General features: G+C 25.7%; 1 protein-coding gene across 2 annotated transcripts in view; it reads right to left on the bottom strand.

Moving 5' to 3' along the window:
• LOC135923358 (uncharacterized) overlaps positions 1–18,241 on the bottom strand; it is a 45,297-nt gene extending 27,056 nt beyond the window's left edge. For both annotated transcript variants that reach the window (XM_065458055.1, XM_065458054.1), the window contains exons 1-2: positions 18,102–18,241; positions 5,674–6,056 (exon numbers count right to left, since the gene is read on the bottom strand). In XM_065458055.1, the coding sequence (XP_065314127.1) occupies positions 5,674–6,056; positions 18,102–18,146 (428 nt within the window). In that variant the 5' untranslated portion in view covers positions 18,147–18,241. The remainder of the gene's footprint in view (positions 1–5,673; positions 6,057–18,101) is intronic.
• Between the last annotated feature and the right edge of the window lie 4,737 nt (positions 18,242–22,978).

The raw sequence follows: 22,978 nt of genomic DNA, 5'->3' as shown, positions 1-22,978 counted from the left end.
AAAAACTTCCTTTATCTAAATGTTCAAAAATGTAAACAGTTTAAATGAAACTAAATATTTATGAATTTTCATAAAAGAGAATATGAAAAATAAACTCAACTCAACTCAAGGTAAAATATGAGTTAAACTTTTTGTAAAATCCAGTATTATCTGGGCCCCTTTCAGTGATAGCAAATCCAAAAACTTTTATCAATTTTTGAACAATCACTAAAACACGGGGTAAAATGGGACAAAGCGGGCTAGATGCATTTTGGAAAATCGGCTAATATAAAAATTCACTTTTCAAAACAATTTTAAATTTTGTAAACCCGAACTTCGAGTCCATAACTCTTAAAATCTATTCATGAATATAATTTTAAAATTAACATAAAATAAATTTTAGATAGAAATATGTTTCATCGATCTCATACTAATATTTTAAAAATACTTTAAAATCTATTATTGATTTAATAGTTATGAGTTTATTTTAGTTATTTGTTATTATTCAATTATATCCTTTATTTTTCAGAAATTTTTTTAAATTGCCATTTGACGCCTGACTTATATAACAAGCATTAAAAATTATATAAATTTTGAGTTGTTGCGGGGAATTCCGAAACTGCCAACTAATCAATTATGCAATAACATAATAAAAAAATTTTACATTAAAATTTAATGGCTAAAAATTTTTTATGTCTTTGAATATTAATTAAAATAACGTATTTAATATTTTTTTTCACGATCTTCTCTAGAATTTGTTTTAAAGGTCTTTCAATTTATTAGTTGAGGAAGATAAATTCCGGAAGATTTATATGTGAAACTATACTTAAGCTAAAAAAATTTCCGTTTAATTATTAATTATATTTTGAGAAAGTATACAAACCTCTTAGCTAGTAGAACTAATTTATTTAGGCCTTAAATTACAAATACAAATGTAGAAAATATTTTTAATTGGGACTTAAAGACAATTTTATTAGAAATTATGTAATATAGCTATATTGAAAATATACAAATATTATCTAATTATTTATATAATGAAGGTATTAAATATATACTTCACTAAAATATATAAAAATAATATCACATCTCAAAATAACCTTTCATCAAAATATATGCAAATTTATTATTCACGCCTCATATAAGATAAGTTGATTTCTGACATCCATAATCAAATAAAGGGCAAAATTCTGATTTACCTATCATAAAATAAGGGAGAAATGTTATTCCCATTATAATAGAATATAAATTACCCTTCTTATATCTAAAACTATAATATAAGACAGCTATGAAAAAATGAGAGATATTAAAGCTACCAGATGTTTTGGTTTAGTCAAGACATCCGACTTGAGACATTTTTATATTGTCCATACAGGACAGCAAAAATGCACTTTAACCGAGGTATGAGGTAAAAAAATTCTTTAGAGTTCCCGTTAGTCGGCATTGCTGTTCATTAACCATTGTCAAAGTGGGAGATGGATTTTAGGGGAGCAAAGAGAGGAAAAGAGAGGGAAGAAATATAAAAAGAAACAAAGATATGAAAAAAGAATTATAAAAAATATATAAGCGTTTATACTGACTTGACTGTTATAGATTTTCAACATACCTACATTTTAGCCACACTGGCCTCCGAATGTCAACATCGGTATTTATAAAAATTTTACCTTTTAAAATATTATGCCAGAAATATTTCTATAGTATTTCATATAATCCTTCTTTCCCAGCAGTGTTAAGGGGAATATAGCAATAAGACCTAGCTAATCTTGATAAAGAAATTTCATAATATCTAAAAATAATTGTCTTGATTAGCTGAATAAAAAATATTTTCGCCTATATTTTTTACCTTTTTATTTGCAATTTATAAAAAAAATTATTATTGCTAGATGAGAGCTTTGCATATCTTATTATCGAAGGCAAAATCTTATTATCGAAGACAAACTTTGTCATTTCGGAAAAATAAAACAGAGGGAAAAGAGATTAAATATATTTTATTTTGGGAAAAAGCCTTAAAAATATTAATTTATATAAAATTGAAAGTGACGATGCTAAAAGAAACAAATTTCAAAAATAATTAAATATATCAGAAACCTGCAAAAGTGCCATATGCCGGCTCGAATTTTTTTAAAAAAAATTTATCGACCAGGTATGGGTTTTATATTATCAAGGCCCGGTCCTAGGCCATATTTTTTTAAAATTTATATTACATTTAATTTTAATTTCTATAGGTAATAATGGTGATTTAAAATATATAGCCCGGCCCAGGTATTTGTTTAAAAAATTTCCTAGACCCGGCTTTATTAAAAAAAATATAATATGGGCCAGCCTGTGCACCCAGCCCTTTTGATTCTGATTCTTATCAAAACTAGAAAGACGTGATTTGGTTTAATAGAAAAAATTATTGTGAAATTAAAATACCGATAATCATTGTTTTTTGTAAAAATTAATTCCTTAACCTCAAATTTTTAGAAAATAATCTCATTATCGCACCTTTAAAAAATTTTCCGAAATTTATTGGCTCTCTGAAATATAAAACAGCCATATGTATTGCCCTACAAAACCTTCATCAAGCAAGATTAAATTATTAGGCTATAAATTACAAATGTATTAAAATGCATTTAAAAATATTTTTTAAATATTGTATATTAACATCAGTGGTCTGCATTACCAGGCCCAAGCCCTTATATATGGGAATTTTTTTGGGCCAGGCTTGAAAAAAGGTGGCCAGGCCAGACAATTTTAGTAAAAAAATTGAAACTGGCCTGGGCTGAGCAAAAATTTGGTTGGGCATTAACTAAATTCTCACTGGAACGGGCTTGAGAATTTTGACATTTGCCAGCCGCTCACATATATGTTTCAATTATTTGTTCATATTGAAGGTACACATATATACTTCATTAACATATTTTATAAAAATAATATTAAAAAATTTAAATATGCCATCATCAAAATAAAAATAAATTTCTGATCACACCTCATATGTAGGTTAATTTCTGATTCTCAAATAATAAAGGGGACATTTCTGATTACCCATCATCAAATAAAGGAGAAATTTATTATTTTCTATCAAACTTCAGAGGTTATCTATTTATATAAATATAATTTTTTATATTTAAAAAAAACTATTATAAGACCCCTCTATAAAAAAATAATAGATATTAAGGTTTTAAGATGCTTCAAATAAGTTGAGCCCAGTTCTTCATACTGGACAGCAAAAATGTGATTTGTTCTAATTTTTAAGGTAACAAAAAAAAATCAAAATTATATCATTAACTACTCATATTAAGATTGGGTATATAAAGAAATTTTTTTGAGATGTGAAATTTATATAAAAAAGATTTACAATCTTTTAAATAATATATGCTTAGTTGTGAGTATATATATTTGCTGGAACCTTCAGAAACTGATTTAAAAAATATCTTTGTAATGTGATAACCTCTTATATTTTGCTGATGGAGAGTAAAATATATCTCTAGTACTTAGAAAATAATGCATTATTGTATTAAAATAAAATAAAATATGTTAGCAAATTATATATTTTGTACCTTCAATTATACATATGTTAGTAATGGATATATCATAGTTTTTGTTCAATGTAAGCTTGAGATTATATATATTAGATAAACAATAAAATTGGACGAATATGAATAATTATCTAAACATTTCTAAAATAAATTTATATATATCTTATAACTTAATATTAGAAATATTACAAAAGAACGGCTTGTAAGTTTATATAAACTAATATTAGAATTCGTCGATATGCATAGTTTATCCTAAATCCATTTCAATAAAAAAAAACCACCGCTTTGGTTGTTTCAGATACCATAAGTATAATTATAAAAATGTGCAAGTTTGGGTATAAATATCATTTTAGCTATAAAAAAATATTATGTCCCAAAATGTCCTCGCTCCCTAAAAAATAATCATAAATAATATTAATTCTAAGTGTAGAGAACCAAAATAATTTTAAAAAAATTTAATGTCAAAGGCCTTCAAAAAGAGGGTTTAAAAGCGTTCAATAAAAATGACGAGGACCCTCCCCACTTTTAAAAATCTTAAATAAGTCTATCATATTAAATATACAATTGGGAATTGCTCCACAAATAATATTCCTCTTTATCCAATTTATGAATATTAAAGTCCAGTTCAAAATTGAAAGAGCAAACTGGGCCAAAGTTCTAAGCCGTGGGCGTGGGCTTTTAATTTATTAGTATAATACAAAAATTAGTGGTATACATTGATTATTATATCTATAATTATAAGTACTTAAGATCAGGTAAGGCGGGAACGTCGTATTTTTGAAAACCAGGTTGACACGGTTAGGTTTTGATAGTTATCAATATTTATTTATAAAAATAAATCCCGAAATATGTGTCAAATATATTATATTTTAAACGTCAACTTTATACTTCAAAGAAGGATTTTTCTAAACATTTAAGTATTGATTTTTTATATTCCCGTCATTATAAATATTTTTATGAATGTCCATTTATAATAATCCAAATGTATTACAATTTTATATTTAATTTACGATAATAACGCATCGGTTGGTGGTGGCGAGTAGTTGATTAAAAAAGATTTAACCAAAAATATATTAAATTATTACACTTACTTACTATGTATTACAATATAATATAACACATATTGAAGCAATTAAAACATATTACATAGTACAGTAATAGCATAATAAATGTATTAAACGCCTAAATTTATTTTGCGTAGTATAGCTATTATAGAATAGAACACTAATGCTACACCAAACACCACATCGTAATAGTTAGAATGTGGTTTATAATGTAATATAAAAATGAAAAAAAAGATTCATTATGTAATGTAAACAGCTTGATAATGTTTAAAAATTTAAAATTACAAGTATTTGATATGAATACCAAAATAAAAAATATATCTAAAAAAGGAATTTATATATTATAAAGGAATATATCCATCATCAATTTGTAAATAAGATTTAAAAATTAGGGTTAAACTAATCTCCCCGTTCAATTAACGCGTCTTTTATTTATTTTTATACATTTTATTCACCTCATAACGTAATAAAAAATTTTTTAAATATAATTATATAAAAACCATAAAATATGGTTGTCCTCATCTTATATTTATATACGATTTATTAGTCATTATTATTTTTTTAATGCCTGAGTGATTTTAGTTCGCCTTATCTATTTGTGTTTTAAAGCGAGGGTAAGGTGTAGCTAAAGAAAGGGGGCTAAGTGGAAAAATGCTTGTTGAAAACCTGTCTAGGAGGACGAAGCCTTGCCATTAGTATAATTAATTATCTTATCCTATATGAAAGAAATGTCATCTTATACAATATATTTTTTATTTGTTTATTTTATATTTAAAAAATGTCATAAATATTAAACCTTCTATTATTAATAAATTATTATCAAAGTAACCCAACTAGAAAATTTAAATTGAGGTTTTGATCTAGTAGTTGTGAATTTGTAATTGAATCAAGACATAAATTAGCTAAAATGACTGCCAAAAAATAATTAACCAAGTATCCCCCTACAACAGAAATTATAAGAAATTTGACTATGATAATAAAAGACAAAATTTGATTAAAAATTAAAACAGGTGGAAGGGTACTTTTACATTTAAGCAAAAAAATGTTTCAAAAACATTTTGATAAATTTCTAATAATATATGAATAAAAAATGCATTTTAAAAAGTCATTACCTAGCGGCGCGAATGAACACTAGAAGACTGTCGTCAGATATGGAATTAGGGTTCCAAACCATATCCGCCTGGTGTTCAAATGAAGAATAAATTAGGTGGTCGTTTTCTGGGTATTGCATAGCGTCGCAGTCGGCCTTAACCGCACATTCGTCTAACGGTGTTATGGAATTTGAACTTTGATCGATTTTATGGTGATGATAATCGATGTCAAAGGAGGAGGCGTCAAAATTAGTTTTCAAAGCGAGGACGGGGGACTTAGAGGAAGGTAATGATTCAGTAATCAGGTGATTAGGAAAGGAGTTATCGTTTTCTATTTCTAAATCCGCGTCAATATTATTCAATACCCCACCGGGGTATTCGCCTAGATATAGGGGAAGGGATGCCTAGAGTTAAAAAAAATCAATATAAATTTTATCTACATTTGTATTAAAAGGTTATTGATTTTGCATTTTAAAAAAGAAACATTTGAAAAAACTTGTATTAATGCCAAAGAAGATTTCATAAAAGGTTTTGTAAGACTGGTAAAGTTTTTTTGTTTTTAACTTATGAAAAATTTTCGGTAATTAACAATTTTTAATTAAGGTCTGTATCTGTTTATAAATAAAAAATCGAATAATTCAAAATCAAAAAATTTAAAATTATATATACGATTTATAAAACATGTAATATGGTTTTTGAGGTTTTAAATAAATAGATTAGGATTTGTATAAATGAATAATATAAACAGAAAAGTAATATATTATAGAGAGCGGTATTATTTTTGACAAAAAAAGATTAAGTAATAGAGTTTATAGATTATAAAAAAATTATGAAATGATAATATGTTAGTATAATATATTTGTTGTAAGAGGGGAAAATCGTTTTTGTATACTTTAGGCATAAAAAGAAAAGAACATGGTTTATATATATCCAATTTAAATTTTTACCGTTAACAGAGAGCTGCATAGTAGAGGTTGGCGACTCCAAAAATCTTTTCAGGCTGGCCGTACAAATGGCCGAAGTTTTGAAAAAATGTATTAATAAGGGCCAGGTCGGAAAACTTATAGAAAATATATTATACGTTTCAGGTATATAAAATTATGGAGCGAGGAAATTCGATAAGCTTAGATGAGTCAGTTTGGACCAACCTCAATTGTAGAAGTAATTTTTTTACACCCCGACTTGAATTAGAGGTAAAACTAGAAAGCAAAAAACGAGGAAAACATATAAAGCACGAAGGCCTGATCTCTGATAGTTTAACACTAAAATGGCTAATTTTTTATAGTATTTTGAAACGAGGAAATTATTGTAATTAGGCATTGCAAAGAATCCAAAGCGTCCATAAACCAGATACCATAGTGCCGGGTTTAGAAATTTCAGATAATTGAGACGTATAAAATTTGTGTTGTTAAACTGATCGATTTAGCCAATCACTAATTAAGATTTTAGCCAAATTAATATTAAGCAAGCCTCGAGATTTCGTTAATAAATGTCGAAAACTTTCTGCCAACTATGAGAAAAATCTACAGAGTTGTATAATATTTTTTGGTTAAAATAGTGATTAGCCGTTTTTAAAAATCGAGCCGTTTAACATTATATAAAATATTGGTAATAAACATCACATGAGGCATTTATATACCATGTATATATAAGAAATTAAAACGATATGATTAATAATACAATAAATTCAATGTTTATTATATAAAAATACCTATTAATTCTTGTGTCAATAAATATTTAAAAAAATTAATTAAATTATAAGTAGGGAACACAAATTTAACTAGCTGATGGGTAAATTAATATTAATTATAATAATTAGTCTGATTTGAAAAAAAACCTAATATTTTTTTATAAAACGATCAATATAAATCTGCATATGCTGTTATTGATAAAGATCATAAATATTTTATAAGTAGTTTAAAAAACTTTGAATATCGAATTTTTTTTAAAAAATGAGTTTCGAGTTGAGTGGGAAGATTTTTTTTATAATGTTAATAAATAAAGTGTAGATTATATTAAAAAAATTGCGTAAATTACATATATTTATAAAATTATAAATGGTGGAGTAGATTGAACCAAGTTATAATATCATTATGACTCTGATTCCAAACTATTACGTCGCTAGGGAAAAGATCAAAACTTACTCATAAATTAAACTCGATTTACTAAAACAAGCCTGAATTATAAGAGATGCCGACGCATAGCCAATTAAACAAAGAATTTTTGTTTTAAAAATTAATTATAGTCAAATACATTGATTACCTAAGTCCATATGTCATATTCTCAAATAAAACATATAAAAATAGAAATAATTTTTATGACGGAGGTAAATAGAAAAAGAATTATCATGTCTAAATTATACAAAATATAAAATTAATTACATAAATAGTAAAATAAATCTAAGGCTACAGAAGCAAGCATTAAATTTGTAAAATATTTTACGCCTTATATTATTTTATTTATGGGGAAAAGTATCTAATTCTTAAAAAAACTGTTTTAAATCAATTAATAATCTTATTAAAATGTCAGTAATCAAAACATTTTATGACATACACATGACTATGGCCAAAGTAGAAGCCGGCCCGAACCGGGTGGGTCTTTAATATTTTTTATGAAGAAAAAAGATTTGTTAAAACATTCCTGATTGTAAAACAGCTTATTTTGGATTTAATGCAGCATATTCATATAAAACGTAAATATAGATAATGGCTTATTCATTCTTTCGACTTTATATTTTACAGTGCGCCTGCGCATCGATTTAACTTAAATTTAAAACGAAATATTGTATTGTAGGTATAAAATTTATAATATAAGATGAGCTATTATATGTATGAAAGTGTAGTATGTATGCATACAATAGCTAGGAAATAACGCGAATAATTATGTATTTGTATTGTATGGATGATAATAATTGATGCGACAAATGACAATAGTGTAAAGTGTTTTTAATATAATATAATAAATGAAAGTGATTGATGAAAATGACAAAAGAAAGGTAATACAAAATATGAAATGAATTACCTTTTATCGTATGTATTAAATATTATAATTTTTTTAACATCAAGATATAAACGGATGAATGTAATAAAAATTTGTTTATAAACAAAATTAATTATCGTTAAACTTTCCAAAATCGTTATTATTGGAGAGTTTGGAAAAAATCAGTAATTGACTTTCCACAAATAAGCTAATTGATAAAAATTCATATGGACCAAGATCTCAGACAGATGAGAGACATTTAGGTTACTAATAATAAAAAATATATCATTTTTGTTTGAAATTATTTACAAAATGGCAATTTATGGAATTAAAATACTTCATTAAAATATTACAATAACAATCTACTAAAAATAATCACATAAAATGGTTCATTTTGGGAATGTTGTAAGAGTGGAAAATAAATACAATATTTTATAGAATTGTATATAAAATCTGCCAAAAGGTTTTGAGAGAGAACCAACGAGAATAATGTTGCCATTTTTTTAAAAAAGGCCACGATTCTTTGAAGATAGTGGCTAAGATTAAAAAAATGGAATAGAGAGGGGCTTTAACTATTTAGAATTGAAATCTGAAAAAAGCTTGGATGGGTGATAAAATACTGCATTTGAAGAGAATATTAATTTTAATCTGGATTGAGAAATCCGGTGCAGAGATTAAAAAAAATTTTTTAGCAACGATCTGTGAGACTAGTCAAGAGTAGAGAAAACTATGGTTTGTTTGGCAAGAACACTTTAATTTCCCTTGCAATAATTTTCTTGAATACAGTATATATAAATGAATATATATATTATAAGTGAATGTATATTTTAAAAAATAAGGCTAAAATTCCTAACATCCTAGAACCAACAAACCTCTCTTTACAAGATGGTCTCAGACCTGACGGTTTAACCTGCACCCCATGGTCCAGTGAGAAATCCCTAATTTAGGACGCAACCTGCGTCTCTTCCCCTCCCTCATCAATTAATTCAAACCTTCTTACTAGCGGGAAAAATAAAAAAATTTAAATACCCAATACTAAATAGTCATTTCAACTAATGGCAATTTCTCACAATCAACATATTTTTTTTTAAAAATTTTAGCACGTAAAATTTTTAACATTACAAACGAAAAACGCGAATCAATTTTTCTTAAACAAAACTCCAATTAGAAATTTTTAAACATAATTATACCTGTTTTTAGGAACATTTTTACTATAAGCTCTTTTTAGAGCCATCGATATTTTTAAAATATACATTCACTTTATATATTCATTTTTTATTTTTATACTTTGTTTACATGTTTTAAAGATAAATGAATAATAAAAAATTGATAAATTTAAAAAAAGAAGAAGTATATATAAATTATTTTGGCAATTAAAAAAATGAAAATCAAAATAATCTACGGTCAGCTCAACGCTTTTAATTAAAATCTGTGATTCCCACAGGTTAGCTGTTGATCCGTTGTTATTTATAACATATAAGAAGTTGATTACGTTATTAAGAAAAATATCGAATTGACTGATATAATGAAATTCATTGTTCGAGTTAAGTCGAACTAAATTTTAAAATGAATTCTTACAAATCCATCGGGCTATTTGGTCAGACCAGCATAATTTAACAATCTATATGGTACTATTATTAGCTATAAAAAGTGGGCCAGGCCAAATAATCCATTTTTAAAGCATAAAATAGAGGCATTTTCTGGATATATATAAGGATTGATTTAAATCTATGCATTTTCGGAAAATATATTAAATGCCAATTAGTCCATAGAATTGGCATCCATAACATAACTAAGGAGGGAACACGCTAGAAATGACTGATAAACGTTTATTGCTAATGAATACTTAAAAAAAAAGAATTTTCAAATCCACGATTTTTCAAAAAATTAGAATAATTTTGAGAAAAATAAGTTCTGGGACAAATTAATTAATGGAGAACATGCATTTTTATTACATTACATCTGTTTTTAATAAATAAACCATTGTTAAACGCAATAGTGAATTAACTAAAATGTATTTTATCATAATGTCATCACTCATCAATATATAATATTTGCCCATTTATGCTAAAAATTAATATATTGTATTATTTTAATTAAATTTTATTTTTATATAAGCAAAAATTAATATGTATATGCATCTGAATTAATCTAAGTATCACCAAATTATAGAATAAATATTTATAGAACAGGACAGATATAAAGATTTTTGATGTCCTTTTTAATCCTAACAATATTAAAATGATTTTTATAGGAGTCTATTATGCCAAAATAAAATTTCAGAATAAATCGTTTATAATAATAAAATATAACAATTAATTAAAACTTATATGTGAAATATAATAAAATGAGATATAAAAAAATGTTTTTTAAAAGAAATGATCTATGACAATTCTTATTCAAGTAAATCATAAATTTAAATCAATTTAATTTACTAATGTCAACCCTATAAGCTAATGAAATAAGATTAAGGTAAATCTAAGCATATGAGTATAATGATCGATAATAAAATTCGAAAATGTCATAAATAAATAAAAACTGTTAAAAAAGACTTATATAAAAGGATGACATAAACAACAATAAGGCGATGAAAAAAATCCATGCTTCCATAATATCTACTTAACTTTAGACCGAAAAAAAAATATAGCGTAAAAATTTATAAGGATATATAAATATGTTATTTTAACAATTTTTTGCAAGTCAAATAATTTTATTTTCACAATAAATTAAAAAATATGGAAATGTTTTCCATCAAATCTGGTCAACACTATTCGGGTTTAGAAATGCAGAATATCTGAAATCAGATTCAACGTTAATTTAGTTGGGTCATTGAGAAATGTTAACAAGCGATTGTTTGCAATTATATTTCATCGTTTTTTTTCTTATAATGAAAGCTCACTACTTATTTAATTATTATTATACAAGATGTGTAATATAATAACAAATTCGACAAAATCGATATTTTCAACAATATTATTTCGTGATTTAAATAAAAATTAATAAATTTGTAATACAAAAGCTTTACTTAAAATGATTTAGCTTACTACTATAACCTATAAAATCTTTTATTAGTTATTGCATTCAGAGGTATAGTTCTTAGGTCCGATCCATTTTTAGGCCCGACACGGGTTTTTTAAATTTGGACACTTTATATAACTTTCTATTTTGTAAATGTTTTTAAAAGGCATATGTGGTTTATCAACTGGCTAATTGATAATTAATCATTTTAAAAAATTCTGCCTAGCCCAAAAATTTTAAAAATGATTTTTAGCAGGCCCAGAATTTAAAAATCTCTTAGCGACCTTTATGTCTCTGATGTAAATAAAATAAAAGTTATTTATTTTCAAAATATAACTCAATCTTAATTAATTAATCATCAGAGATAAGGGTTAGCACGATAAAATAAATTAATTTAAATCATGATTTTATAAAAATCATGATTTAAATTAATTTTTTTTTTATTTGTAAAAATATATAATTTTTTAGCAAAAAAAAAGATTTATTATGTACATATTTATCGGATAAAAAATAACGGAGAAAAACTAAAAAAAATTCCAAAAATGATATAAAAAGTTGTTATAAAGATGAATAAAAAAGGAACAGAAGCCAAATTAATAATTTTTTGGAAAAAGGTGTGCGATCATCCAATGAAGGAGTGAATTCTTAAGTTATATCGAATCTCTGTCGTAAATAAAAATTTGGATCTCCGATGTCTACAGTTATTTTTTCCAGGGCTTTTAATTAATTGGAAAGCCCCCAAGGTGTTGGTGAGTGGTGACTATGAGCCTGAAAATACATTTTGTAGATCAGATTAGCCTTTCTTGTGTTGTTAAATGGCTCGTTTTTACGATTTTTAAAAAACTCAATATATCATCCATAAAAATATCACGCAAGCCTGAAGATTTTGTTCATAGAAGGATCAAAGGTCTAGACATATATTAACCAAGTCTCGAGGCTTTAGCAATATTTTTCTGGCTAAAATATTGAGTTAGCCGTTTTTAAAAATCGGCTCAAAAGGAGCCATTTAATTAACAACACTAGGCCATGACAAAGTGTGCATTGTTTGATAATTGAATAATTATTCGTTTTTGTTTTCAAATTAAAACATCTTTATATCACATTTAACTATACATAATAAGTTTTATTGCTAAATTTTATTATTATAAATGGTTTTATATGTTGCGCTTGCGTTAATCTTGGTATTATATTTTTCGGTATGAACTCCTATAAAATCATTTTAATATTATTAAAAAGGGAGATATCAAAAATCTCTATGATATGTATTCTAATAAATGAGGTTTGGCAATAGCGCCGAATACTTGTATTTAAAATATGAAATAAAAATAATTTTCTGTGCTTATTTGAATATTAAGAGAGTATTTAATATTTTAAATACTGAAAATTAAAAAGTATCTTTAATTTATTACGCTATGAAATCATTACAAATTCTTTTAGTTATTTTTATATTATAAATTGATTTATATTAGGCAAAATCCATAATTTATTTGTAACATTGTGATACGAGTTAGAGAAAATAATTAAGATCTTATCTGTTTCATTCTATTTTATTAAAATGAGCAACAGTCACACTGAAGGTTAAATGAAAAATAAATTTAGTCAAAGATGATAAACAACTAGAGAAGATATAGGTTTCTGTTCCGCCTAGTTAAGTTATGATGATCATAATTAATCTTTAGGAGGAAATCTAGAAAACTCCACATCCCCTACTACATGTCATTTAAACATTTTTGACGGAAGTCCTTTAAAATATCTTTCAAAATCAATAATAATAAAAACGATAAATATTTGAAATTGTTTCTTTTTAACATAATAAAATAATATGTTATAATAATAATTCTGTGTCTAATATATTTCCCAAATAAAAATACCTGCAAATTTTTATATGGTATTATTTACTTAATTTTTAAATAAGAATTAATAAAAAAAATTGTTATTAGTACTATAAAAATTCTTTATAAAAGTATTCGTCATTCGAAATTTTATGTACTATGTACTATTTAGTTTTAAAATTTATATTTAAATAATTTTTGAAGTGTACTCGTATTTATATTCGAATACATTTTTGTGAAAATTTACCCAACATTGCTTCAAATAAAGTTTAGAAGTATTAATTTAATTAAAATAATTTAATATGATATATAATAATACAAATACAGCAATTTTGAATAGATCTAGCTATGTAGAGGAAATTCCGAAAACACATGTAGTGTCTTAAGTTTTGGAGAAAATTGGTAGTATTTTTAGTTTTTAATTTATTTAAAATGGATTTTGGAACCAAAGTATCAGAATGAATTTAATATTGAAGGAAAAGTGGCAACACATTAGTAATTCCGCTTAAATGCCTCCCTCTATGCCAGGGAGTCATCGTGACGTCATCTGGAAGTTTATAAGGGAAAACCTGTTGGTTCAATCTGAATTGTAAAGCCAGGCTTATCGAGTGATTTAGCTATTGATGGTTCTACGTCAAAAGAAACGACCTGTAGAATAGAGCAAAGGTAGCTCATACTTTCATTATTTACTAGTAGTAGTGTTGTTAAACGGCTCATTTTGAGCCTATTTTTTAAAACAGCTAACTCAATATTTTAGCCAGGAAAATATTGCTTATACCTCGAGATTTCGATAATATATGCCTAGACCTTTGTTCCTTCCATGAACAAAATCTTCAGGCTTGTGTAATATTTTTTTTCTGAATGAAATATTGAGTTAGCCGTTTTTAAAAATCGGCTCAAAACGAGTCGTTTAACAACACTAACTGGTTGCAGAATGTTTATTTGCTAATCTTGTCAAATAATTTGTATTAGATATTTTCTTTATAAGGATATTTAATAATAAATTCCAATGATATGTTTGCTTAATTATTTGGCACAATTTTTAATTTTTGGAATCTTGAGCCTAGAAAATTTATGAAATAAATTAAATTAAAATACTTATATAATATTACTTGCAGATCAAATCGTAACGCAGATTTTTTAAACATATTTTTCTTAAGTGAAATAATTTCCGAGCTATAGTTATTATTTCTAATAAATGTGTTTTTATTTCACTTCTGAAAAGTAATGCCCTATTTTGTGAAGAAAGAAATTTACTGTTTCTTTAATTAAGGATCTTCTCTAATGATAATATATTACAACAGTGATGTTGACCAATAAAAATAAATAAAATATGACAATTATTTTATTTAAATTAACCGCCATTTATGAAAATTAGGCGCATAAAATTTTTTTTAATAATTTTCCTATTTTATACATTTTTTTAAAGTAAATATAGAGATTGAAAATCAAGAGGAAATGTCAAATACAAATTATTTGCCAAGTTTAGCAAATAAACAACAAACACAAATTATGATTTCACTTTAAGTGACTTAGAACAAGAAAGTTATATTTTCTAGGAAAATTTCATTCACGGGATATGGATGTTCAAAATATTTGAAGAGAAAAGGGGATCGAACATCAGAAACTTCCACGTTAGCTAAAAAATTCTTTGTGTTCCGGCAACTATAACACGTAGTGATAGGGGATTTTCTACAGCTAAGCAATGAATCCAAGAAAGGCATCCTTAAGTCTGACAAATATAAATAAAATTGTTTATAAACATGATAACTACAAAATTTTAAAATCGATTCTGAATTAATAATTAGTTTTAATAGGCCGATATATCTGTAGCATATATTTTATTTTTAATTTAATTTAGCTTTTTTTAAAAATCAATTAGCAATTTATAATATATATGATAAAAAATTTATGTCGGTGCGGCGATTTGCGCTGCTTAAGTTAAAGGCGGCTAGAAAGCGGTGAGCAGCAGGCCGCAGATTTAAAACGGATACTGGCCGTCGATTCGTCAGCGCACAGCTCTACCAATACCCAAAAAATATTATATGTAACAATTTGATGAAAAAGGTAGATATAATTTATCATTATAATTAATTTATGAAATGGAAAAGAAATTTTTTTTGCTTTCTTATTATTATTATTTATTTTTAATGGATAGGCGTAGGCCAATCTTTTTCAACCTTAACTAATAAGGTATTCTTGACATGAAAATAAAACTTGCTAGTGGCAGGATAGGTATGATTGCCATAATAAGGTATTTTTATAATATAAGTAACTTATAATTATAAAATATACAATGTTATTTTAAAGCGTATCAATATCGATTTATACTTATAAAAACTATGGATAATACACAATAATTTTTTTTAACAAGCAAGAGATAATACACAGCCGGTCAATAATTTTAAAACACTCATTTTGATAATAAATTTATAATTATATTAGAAAAATATTCATGTCTTTTGAAAATATGTAAAGTGCTAATTAGTAAGTTAAATAAACCAAACTAAATATTATATTCATTAAATCATAAAAATAATTGTGGTTATGCCTGCGAAAATAAGATTTCTATCATTTTTTTTATGGGGGAGACTAAAATATAAATAATTTGAATGATATTTATATTATTTATAAAAAAAATTGTAAATATTTCTTATGTATATTCTAGAAAAAAATATTGATAGATAGTAAGGAAGATAATACTTATATTTCATTAAGTATTTTATAAAATCGCTAAAAATGAAAATTTCTTAGATATTCTTAATAGGAATTCTCAATAGAAATTCAAATTGGGAATTTTTAAGATATATCGTGAATTTTGTTTCGAAATATTCTCATAAGAATTGCCTTACCTAATAGATCTGCTATATTATTCAGCGGGAGGCTATCAACATCATTATTAATATTATCTGAGATTTTCAAGAATACATAAGGAATATTCTTTTGAATTTCGCGTTTTCGATCTCATACAAAACAAACTTATAATATAATTATTTAGAAAATAACTAAATAAACTATTATAATCTTCTAATTAATATATTGTATAGAAATTATCATATTATATAATTATGATTTTGATTGGTACAATTTTTACCGTAAACAAATAAAATTTCTTTTTTCGTCTTCTTTTTTATCACTCACTTCACCACTACTTTTAAATGTAACGTTTATAATAAATTAAAAAAATATATATTTATCAATAATACATTTACATAATGTATATGTATAAATAATGTTTGCGTATTATTATTTTAATACATTAAGTTATTATAAAATGTTAAGAAAACTCGCTTGTCGTTTGTATATAAATTATAATTATATAAAAAAATAATAAATTATTTGTCGTTATCGGCTAATCGATATTTATTTTTAAATATTATATGCGTAATTTAATTAATATACAAGCTCATTATTGACTGCAAATATTTTAATTTGTTGAAGTTTAAAGATTTTATTTATTGACATATTTGTATAAGAAAATTTAAAAGCTTGCAATTATTAATATAATTTATAGCATAATATAAATCTATATATTATTTATGTTTGAGAAGAAAAGCTTAATATACCTTACCTTGTTTTTGTATATAAAAAAATAAATAAGTTATGATAGAATATTTAAAAAGTTGTGACCTGTTCTTTTTATTCATATTGATAGATTAAATTTTATTTTAGAAAGACTGAAATTATACTAACAAAATATGTCATGCTAAGTATATTACCATAGGCATAGCTTTAAATAGCTTGTATAAATTTCTTGGAGAACTCTAAGCTGGCCTTATGCAGGCCAATAGATTTTAAGTTGATTGTTCAGACATGTTGCATTCATTATTAACTTTGTATAAATTAAAGATATAAATGTACCTCATAAGCTAACTTTGCCCAGCCTATAATTTTCATAGCTAAAAATTTTACCCAGCCCACCAAATATACTCATTTTTCATTAAAATATTTTGATATATATATCAGAATGTGTTCAAATAACCATAAATTCTAAAGTATATTAAAACCTTTAAATGTCTGACCATACCATATTTAAATGTGATGGTCTATAAAGGAAGATTTTTGTTGGCCAAATTCTATGAAATTAAATACCATAAATCTGTTTATATAACCAAAAAACCCACAAAAGTGTTAATGTGAAAGTGTGCAATACCTATATAAATTGGTGCAAAATAATATAAAATAATATTAATTTTGACTACTTAGATCCTACTACTTAAGACAAGAATAATTTAATGATGGGCACCAAGGATATACCACCCCCCCTCCTTGACTTATAAATCGTGTTGTTAAAAAGCTCAATTATAATCAAAATATTGTTTTTTCTCATATATGATAGAAAGGTTTGGGCAACTACCAATATAGCGGCTTACATGTTATTTTGGCTAAAATCTTAAGGCCATTTTAAAAAATTGGGTTTTTTAACAAAACTAGTTAGAAGGTCCTGACTTAAGCACATTGTTTTTTAAAAAAATTAATAGCTTAAGCCATAAAGAAGTATACAAATTTATAAAATAATTATCTTATTAAACTTTATGAAATGTCATTAATTTAGCATCCAAATATAATATTTCATATATTTAAAATAATGTATTAGATTTATAATTAAAAATATTTTACCTGATAATCTTTGCCTATGCGTATTTCTCCAATATATGCGGCCATTTTAAATAAGAAGTTTAATAAGTATTATGGTATTTGCTTGAATGGAACATTTTCAATATATTTCTGCTGATTATAAAGACGAACCGAGGAGTCAATTAAACATTTATAACAACAAGGAAAAATATTTTTTAAACATTTGGTAATAATTATTTATTCAAATGAAATAAAACAATATAACTCTGAAACCAAGAGAAATAGAAATATTATATGATGCTAAGGAAGATATAATATTTTAGCAACTTTTTATTAAATATTAAAAACTCAGTTAATATTTTTATAAAATTAGTATTAATTTAATAACATATTATTTAATATAATATTTAATTCCTAATCGATTTTAGCAGAAATTAAAATTTAATCACTCTTGAGATTCATGGCGTGGAAATTACAATATCATATAACAATGTTAAAAGCCAGAATCGTGTTGATTTTAAAGGTCCGTACAAAATTACAACCAAAATAATATTATGTAAGTCTGGAGATTTCGCTCATAGATGCTGAAAAGTTTAGAAATCTATTTAACAAATAAGGAGGCTTAAATAATTTTATTTTGTCTAAAATTTTGATAGGGTCGTTTTTAAAAATCGACCCAAATTGAGCTTTTACACAATAATAATTTCGAAGACCATATTTGTTTGATATAAACCAAATACTCATAGAAATATGTTGCGTTATTCTAATTTCTTAATCTTATTATATTTTATAATCTAATTTTTTGTTATTTGTTATAATCTAATTTTATTTTATAAACGGCGTAACCTTACTTTTTTATATATTATTTTACTTTTTTGTATTTCGTTTTATATTCTAATTTATATTTTAGAAAATGTATATATACCTTTAGAAAAGAAAAAGAATGGAGTTAATAAAATATATTTTTTATTTAATAAAGTTAATATAACATATTTATTATTCACCGGCACATATTCATGTTATTCTACATGGTGCCTCCAGTTTTGGCAAAAGAAACTCGCCTTATGGAAATTTTTTTTTAAAAATAAAATTTTTTTTTCCCTTTGTAAATATGGTTAATAAAAAAAATTATAAAATGGTACAAATAATTCTATATAAGATGGATAAAAAAAGGGGTAAGTCATTTCAAAATTATTTTCATCAATTATGTTCGCCTTCAAACTACTTAATGTACCCCATCAAATCTCCATATACGATATTTTATTTGATTTAACCTATAATTGCGATGTCAACTTTTCTAGGATAAACGGTACGGAGGATGTGCTGTTTGAATTTATGAATTTAAGAGACATGATAAATTGCTTTGAATTATTAAACGGGAAACACTATATTTACGGCGATAGTGATTTCATTGAATTAATTTGTATATTCGTTAAATCATAAATAGTTATACCAAAACTTGAATTAATAAAATAATAAATGTTATAATTGCTTATTTATGTGTCTTATTAATTAAATATGGAAATTAAACAAGATTTTACAAATAAGATCCCTAAGTTAGTGGGTCCTCTTACTGAAATTTATTTAGACAGAATATTAAATTACTTTTCGACCAGTACATTATCGGACTCTATTAAAATTAATACTTTGCTTAATAATTTATCAGACGAAGTTTTTGACGACATTAAGGCAATTTGTTCTGATACCGATATTTTAGATCTTAAAATTGTGATTAAAAAGTTAACCTATCTTTTACCAGCGCTAAATTTAAATACTTTAATTAATAAATTTAATCTTCTTCAACAAAACTCATCAGAGAGTTTTATGCTGTGGTACATTAGAGTATCGAAACTTCATAAGAAATGTAATTTTTTGGACGATAGTAGATTAAAAGAGAAATTACGGACATCTACTTTAAACGATAAAATTAAATACAAATTCTCCAAAAATTTTGACCTTACATTGAATCAGATGGTGGAATTAGGGGTGAAACTGGACTCTAGTAATATTAAGTCTGAGGATAATGATATAAGTTATATAAATAATGACAAAAAGTCCGATAAAGATAAAAATTTTTGCAGTAGAAATGATAATAATTTTAGAAATAATTTTAGAAATAATTATGATAATAGATATAGAAATGGGAATTACAATAATAATTTTAGATACAATTATGGTAATAATAATTCGCGATACCACGATAATTATAACAATTATAACTATAACAATTATCGCTATAATAATAATAATCAATCGAATTATGGTAGAAATAATACATGGTATGATAATAATCAAAGAAAACAAATCCAATACGGTGACGGAAATCGTAACAATTACCAATCTTATTACAACAACTCAAATAATTATAGAGGTAATGATAATAATCAGACAAAGCAAATACAATATAATAACAACTCAAATAATTATAGAAGTGGCGACGAAAATAATAGAAAGCAAATACAATACAATAATGATTACAACATGAATATTGAGGAAATTATTGAAGAGAAAGTTGATTCTACAAAGAACAAAGATGATAATGATTTTAATGTCAACAATTTATCTGGTGACGTGATTAATGACAAAGATAACGCATTTATAACTACTGTAAAAGTGAACGATGTTGTTACTTGTAAGCAAGTGGACACTGGATCCAAATACACTATTATACCTCATGGTCTGGCTAAAAAAATTGGTATTAGAGATCTTAAGAAATCTGAGCTACAACTCACTGCTTATGACGGGAATTTAATCAAAATCATAGGAACTACTCAAGTTAAAGTGACTTATGATGGTATTTCGAAACATTTACAAGCGGTAGTGGTTGAATCAAGTAAAAATGCCTTGTTGGGACGTACGTGGATCAATGCTTTCAAAAATATTTTAAATAAATTTATAGCAAATATTGACACTAATTACGAAGATGAAATAAAAAAATTGATTAAAGAGTGTGAATCGAAATTAACTAATGGGCCAATCAACAAAGCAAGTGTCAAGTTACATTTAAGAAATGATGCCCAACCTAAAATTATACCGCCTAGACGTATTCCTTATTCAAAAATTAATCTTGTTAGTAATGAACTTAAAAAATGGATACATGATAAAATTATTGAGCCGGTGAATGATGTCCGATGGGCAAGTCCTGTTACCGCTGTCTACAAAGATGATGGGAGCATTAGGCTTTGCGCTGATTTTAAGGATACTGTAAACCCAGCTCTAGAAGACTTTAGATACCCTCTACCACGAATTAATGATCTAATTGCTAAACTTTCGGAAGGAAAGAAATTTACGAAAATTGACTTTAAAAATGCTTTCTTACAGATTCCAATTGATAAAAGTTGCAGAAATATTTTAACCATATCTACGCATAAGGGATATTACCAATTTACTAGACTTCCTTTTGGGCTTAAGACCTCATCTGCAATTTTTCAACAGATCATGGATCAAATCTTCGGTGACATTGATGACGTTATATTTTATATTGATGATTTACTTATAACTGGAAAAAACGATGAAGCCCACCTAAACAACATAAAAAAAGTATTTGATAGGATATCATCGTATGGGCTAATACCTAACTTTAATAAAAGTGTGTTCTTTAAAAGCAAAGTGATGTTCCTGGTTCATGATATTGACGCTAAGGGGATTCATGCTAATCACGACAAAATTGAAGCAATAATTAATATGCCAGAACCAAAATCAGCTGCTGAATTATCAACATTATTGGGAATGGCTGGCTACTATAGAAAATTTTTGAACAATTTTGCGGAAATTGCCGATCCTCTTTATAAGATTGTCAACAAAGAAAAATGGGCTTGGAACCTAGAACACTCTAAAAGTTTTAATGATCTAAAGAAGTTAATTAGTCTTCCACCTGCTTTGACATATTTTAACCCTGAATTACCTATAGGGATAGCCACTGACGCATCAAAATGTGGTTTAGGAGCTGTACTATTTCATATTGAAAAAGATGGTAAAGAAAAACCTATAGCTTTCGAGTCGAGAACTTTATTAAAATCTGAAATGAATTATACCAATATTGAGCGTGAGGCTCTCGCTATAATGTTTGCCATAAAGAGATTTCAGGAATATTTAATCGGCACAAAATTTACAATTATTACTGACCATAAGCCTCTAGTTCACATCTTCACCAAGGGTCTTAAGGATAATAGCACCATGTCGTTAAGACTCCAGAAGTGGAATATTACATTAGGAGGATATGATTTTAATATAAAGTATAAAGCCGGTAAATATAATGTTGTTCCTGATTGCCTTTCAAGATTACCACAAGAATGTCGTGATGAAACTATTGAAAATGTAACCATTATAAATGAATATGAGGATTTACCTATTAACTTTGATCAAATTCGTGATGAAACTTTGAAAGATACGGAATTAAAACAAGTCATAAATGATATTAATAACAACAGACCTATAATGAATAATATTTATAAAAACATTGAATTGGAATTAAGTATAATTAAAGATTGTCTTTACAAAAGCAATAAAATCATAATTCCGTCTAATATGAGAAAAACTATACTACAGTCATTACATGAAGGTCACTTGGGAGCAGAAAAAATCAAATCCTTAGCCAAAGATTACATGTGGTGGCCTGGTATAAATAATGATATCGTTATGGAAGTGAAAAGTTGTGACGATTGTAATATATATCACGATAATCCTATAAAGATTCAAAAACCATGGGTTTCGGCAACCAAACCGTTTGAAAGGATACATATAGATTATGCGGGTCCGTTTTTTACAAAAAATTGGTTGATAATAGTCGATGCCTACAGCAAATTTCCAATTATTATTCCTGTTAAAAATATTACGACTGATGTTACTTTAAAAGAAATCTTTAAAACTATTTCGCTATACGGAATACCTGAAACTATAGTTACTGATAACGGCACTAA

Source organism: Gordionus sp. m RMFG-2023, chromosome 2, assembly GCF_954871325.1.
Source record: "Gordionus sp. m RMFG-2023 chromosome 2, tfGorSpeb1-WG-v2, whole genome shotgun sequence".
In the NCBI taxonomy this organism is placed as follows: Eukaryota; Metazoa; Nematomorpha; class Gordioida; order Chordodea; family Parachordodidae; genus Gordionus; species Gordionus sp. m RMFG-2023.
This window is presented reverse-complemented; position numbering and strand designations above follow the sequence as displayed.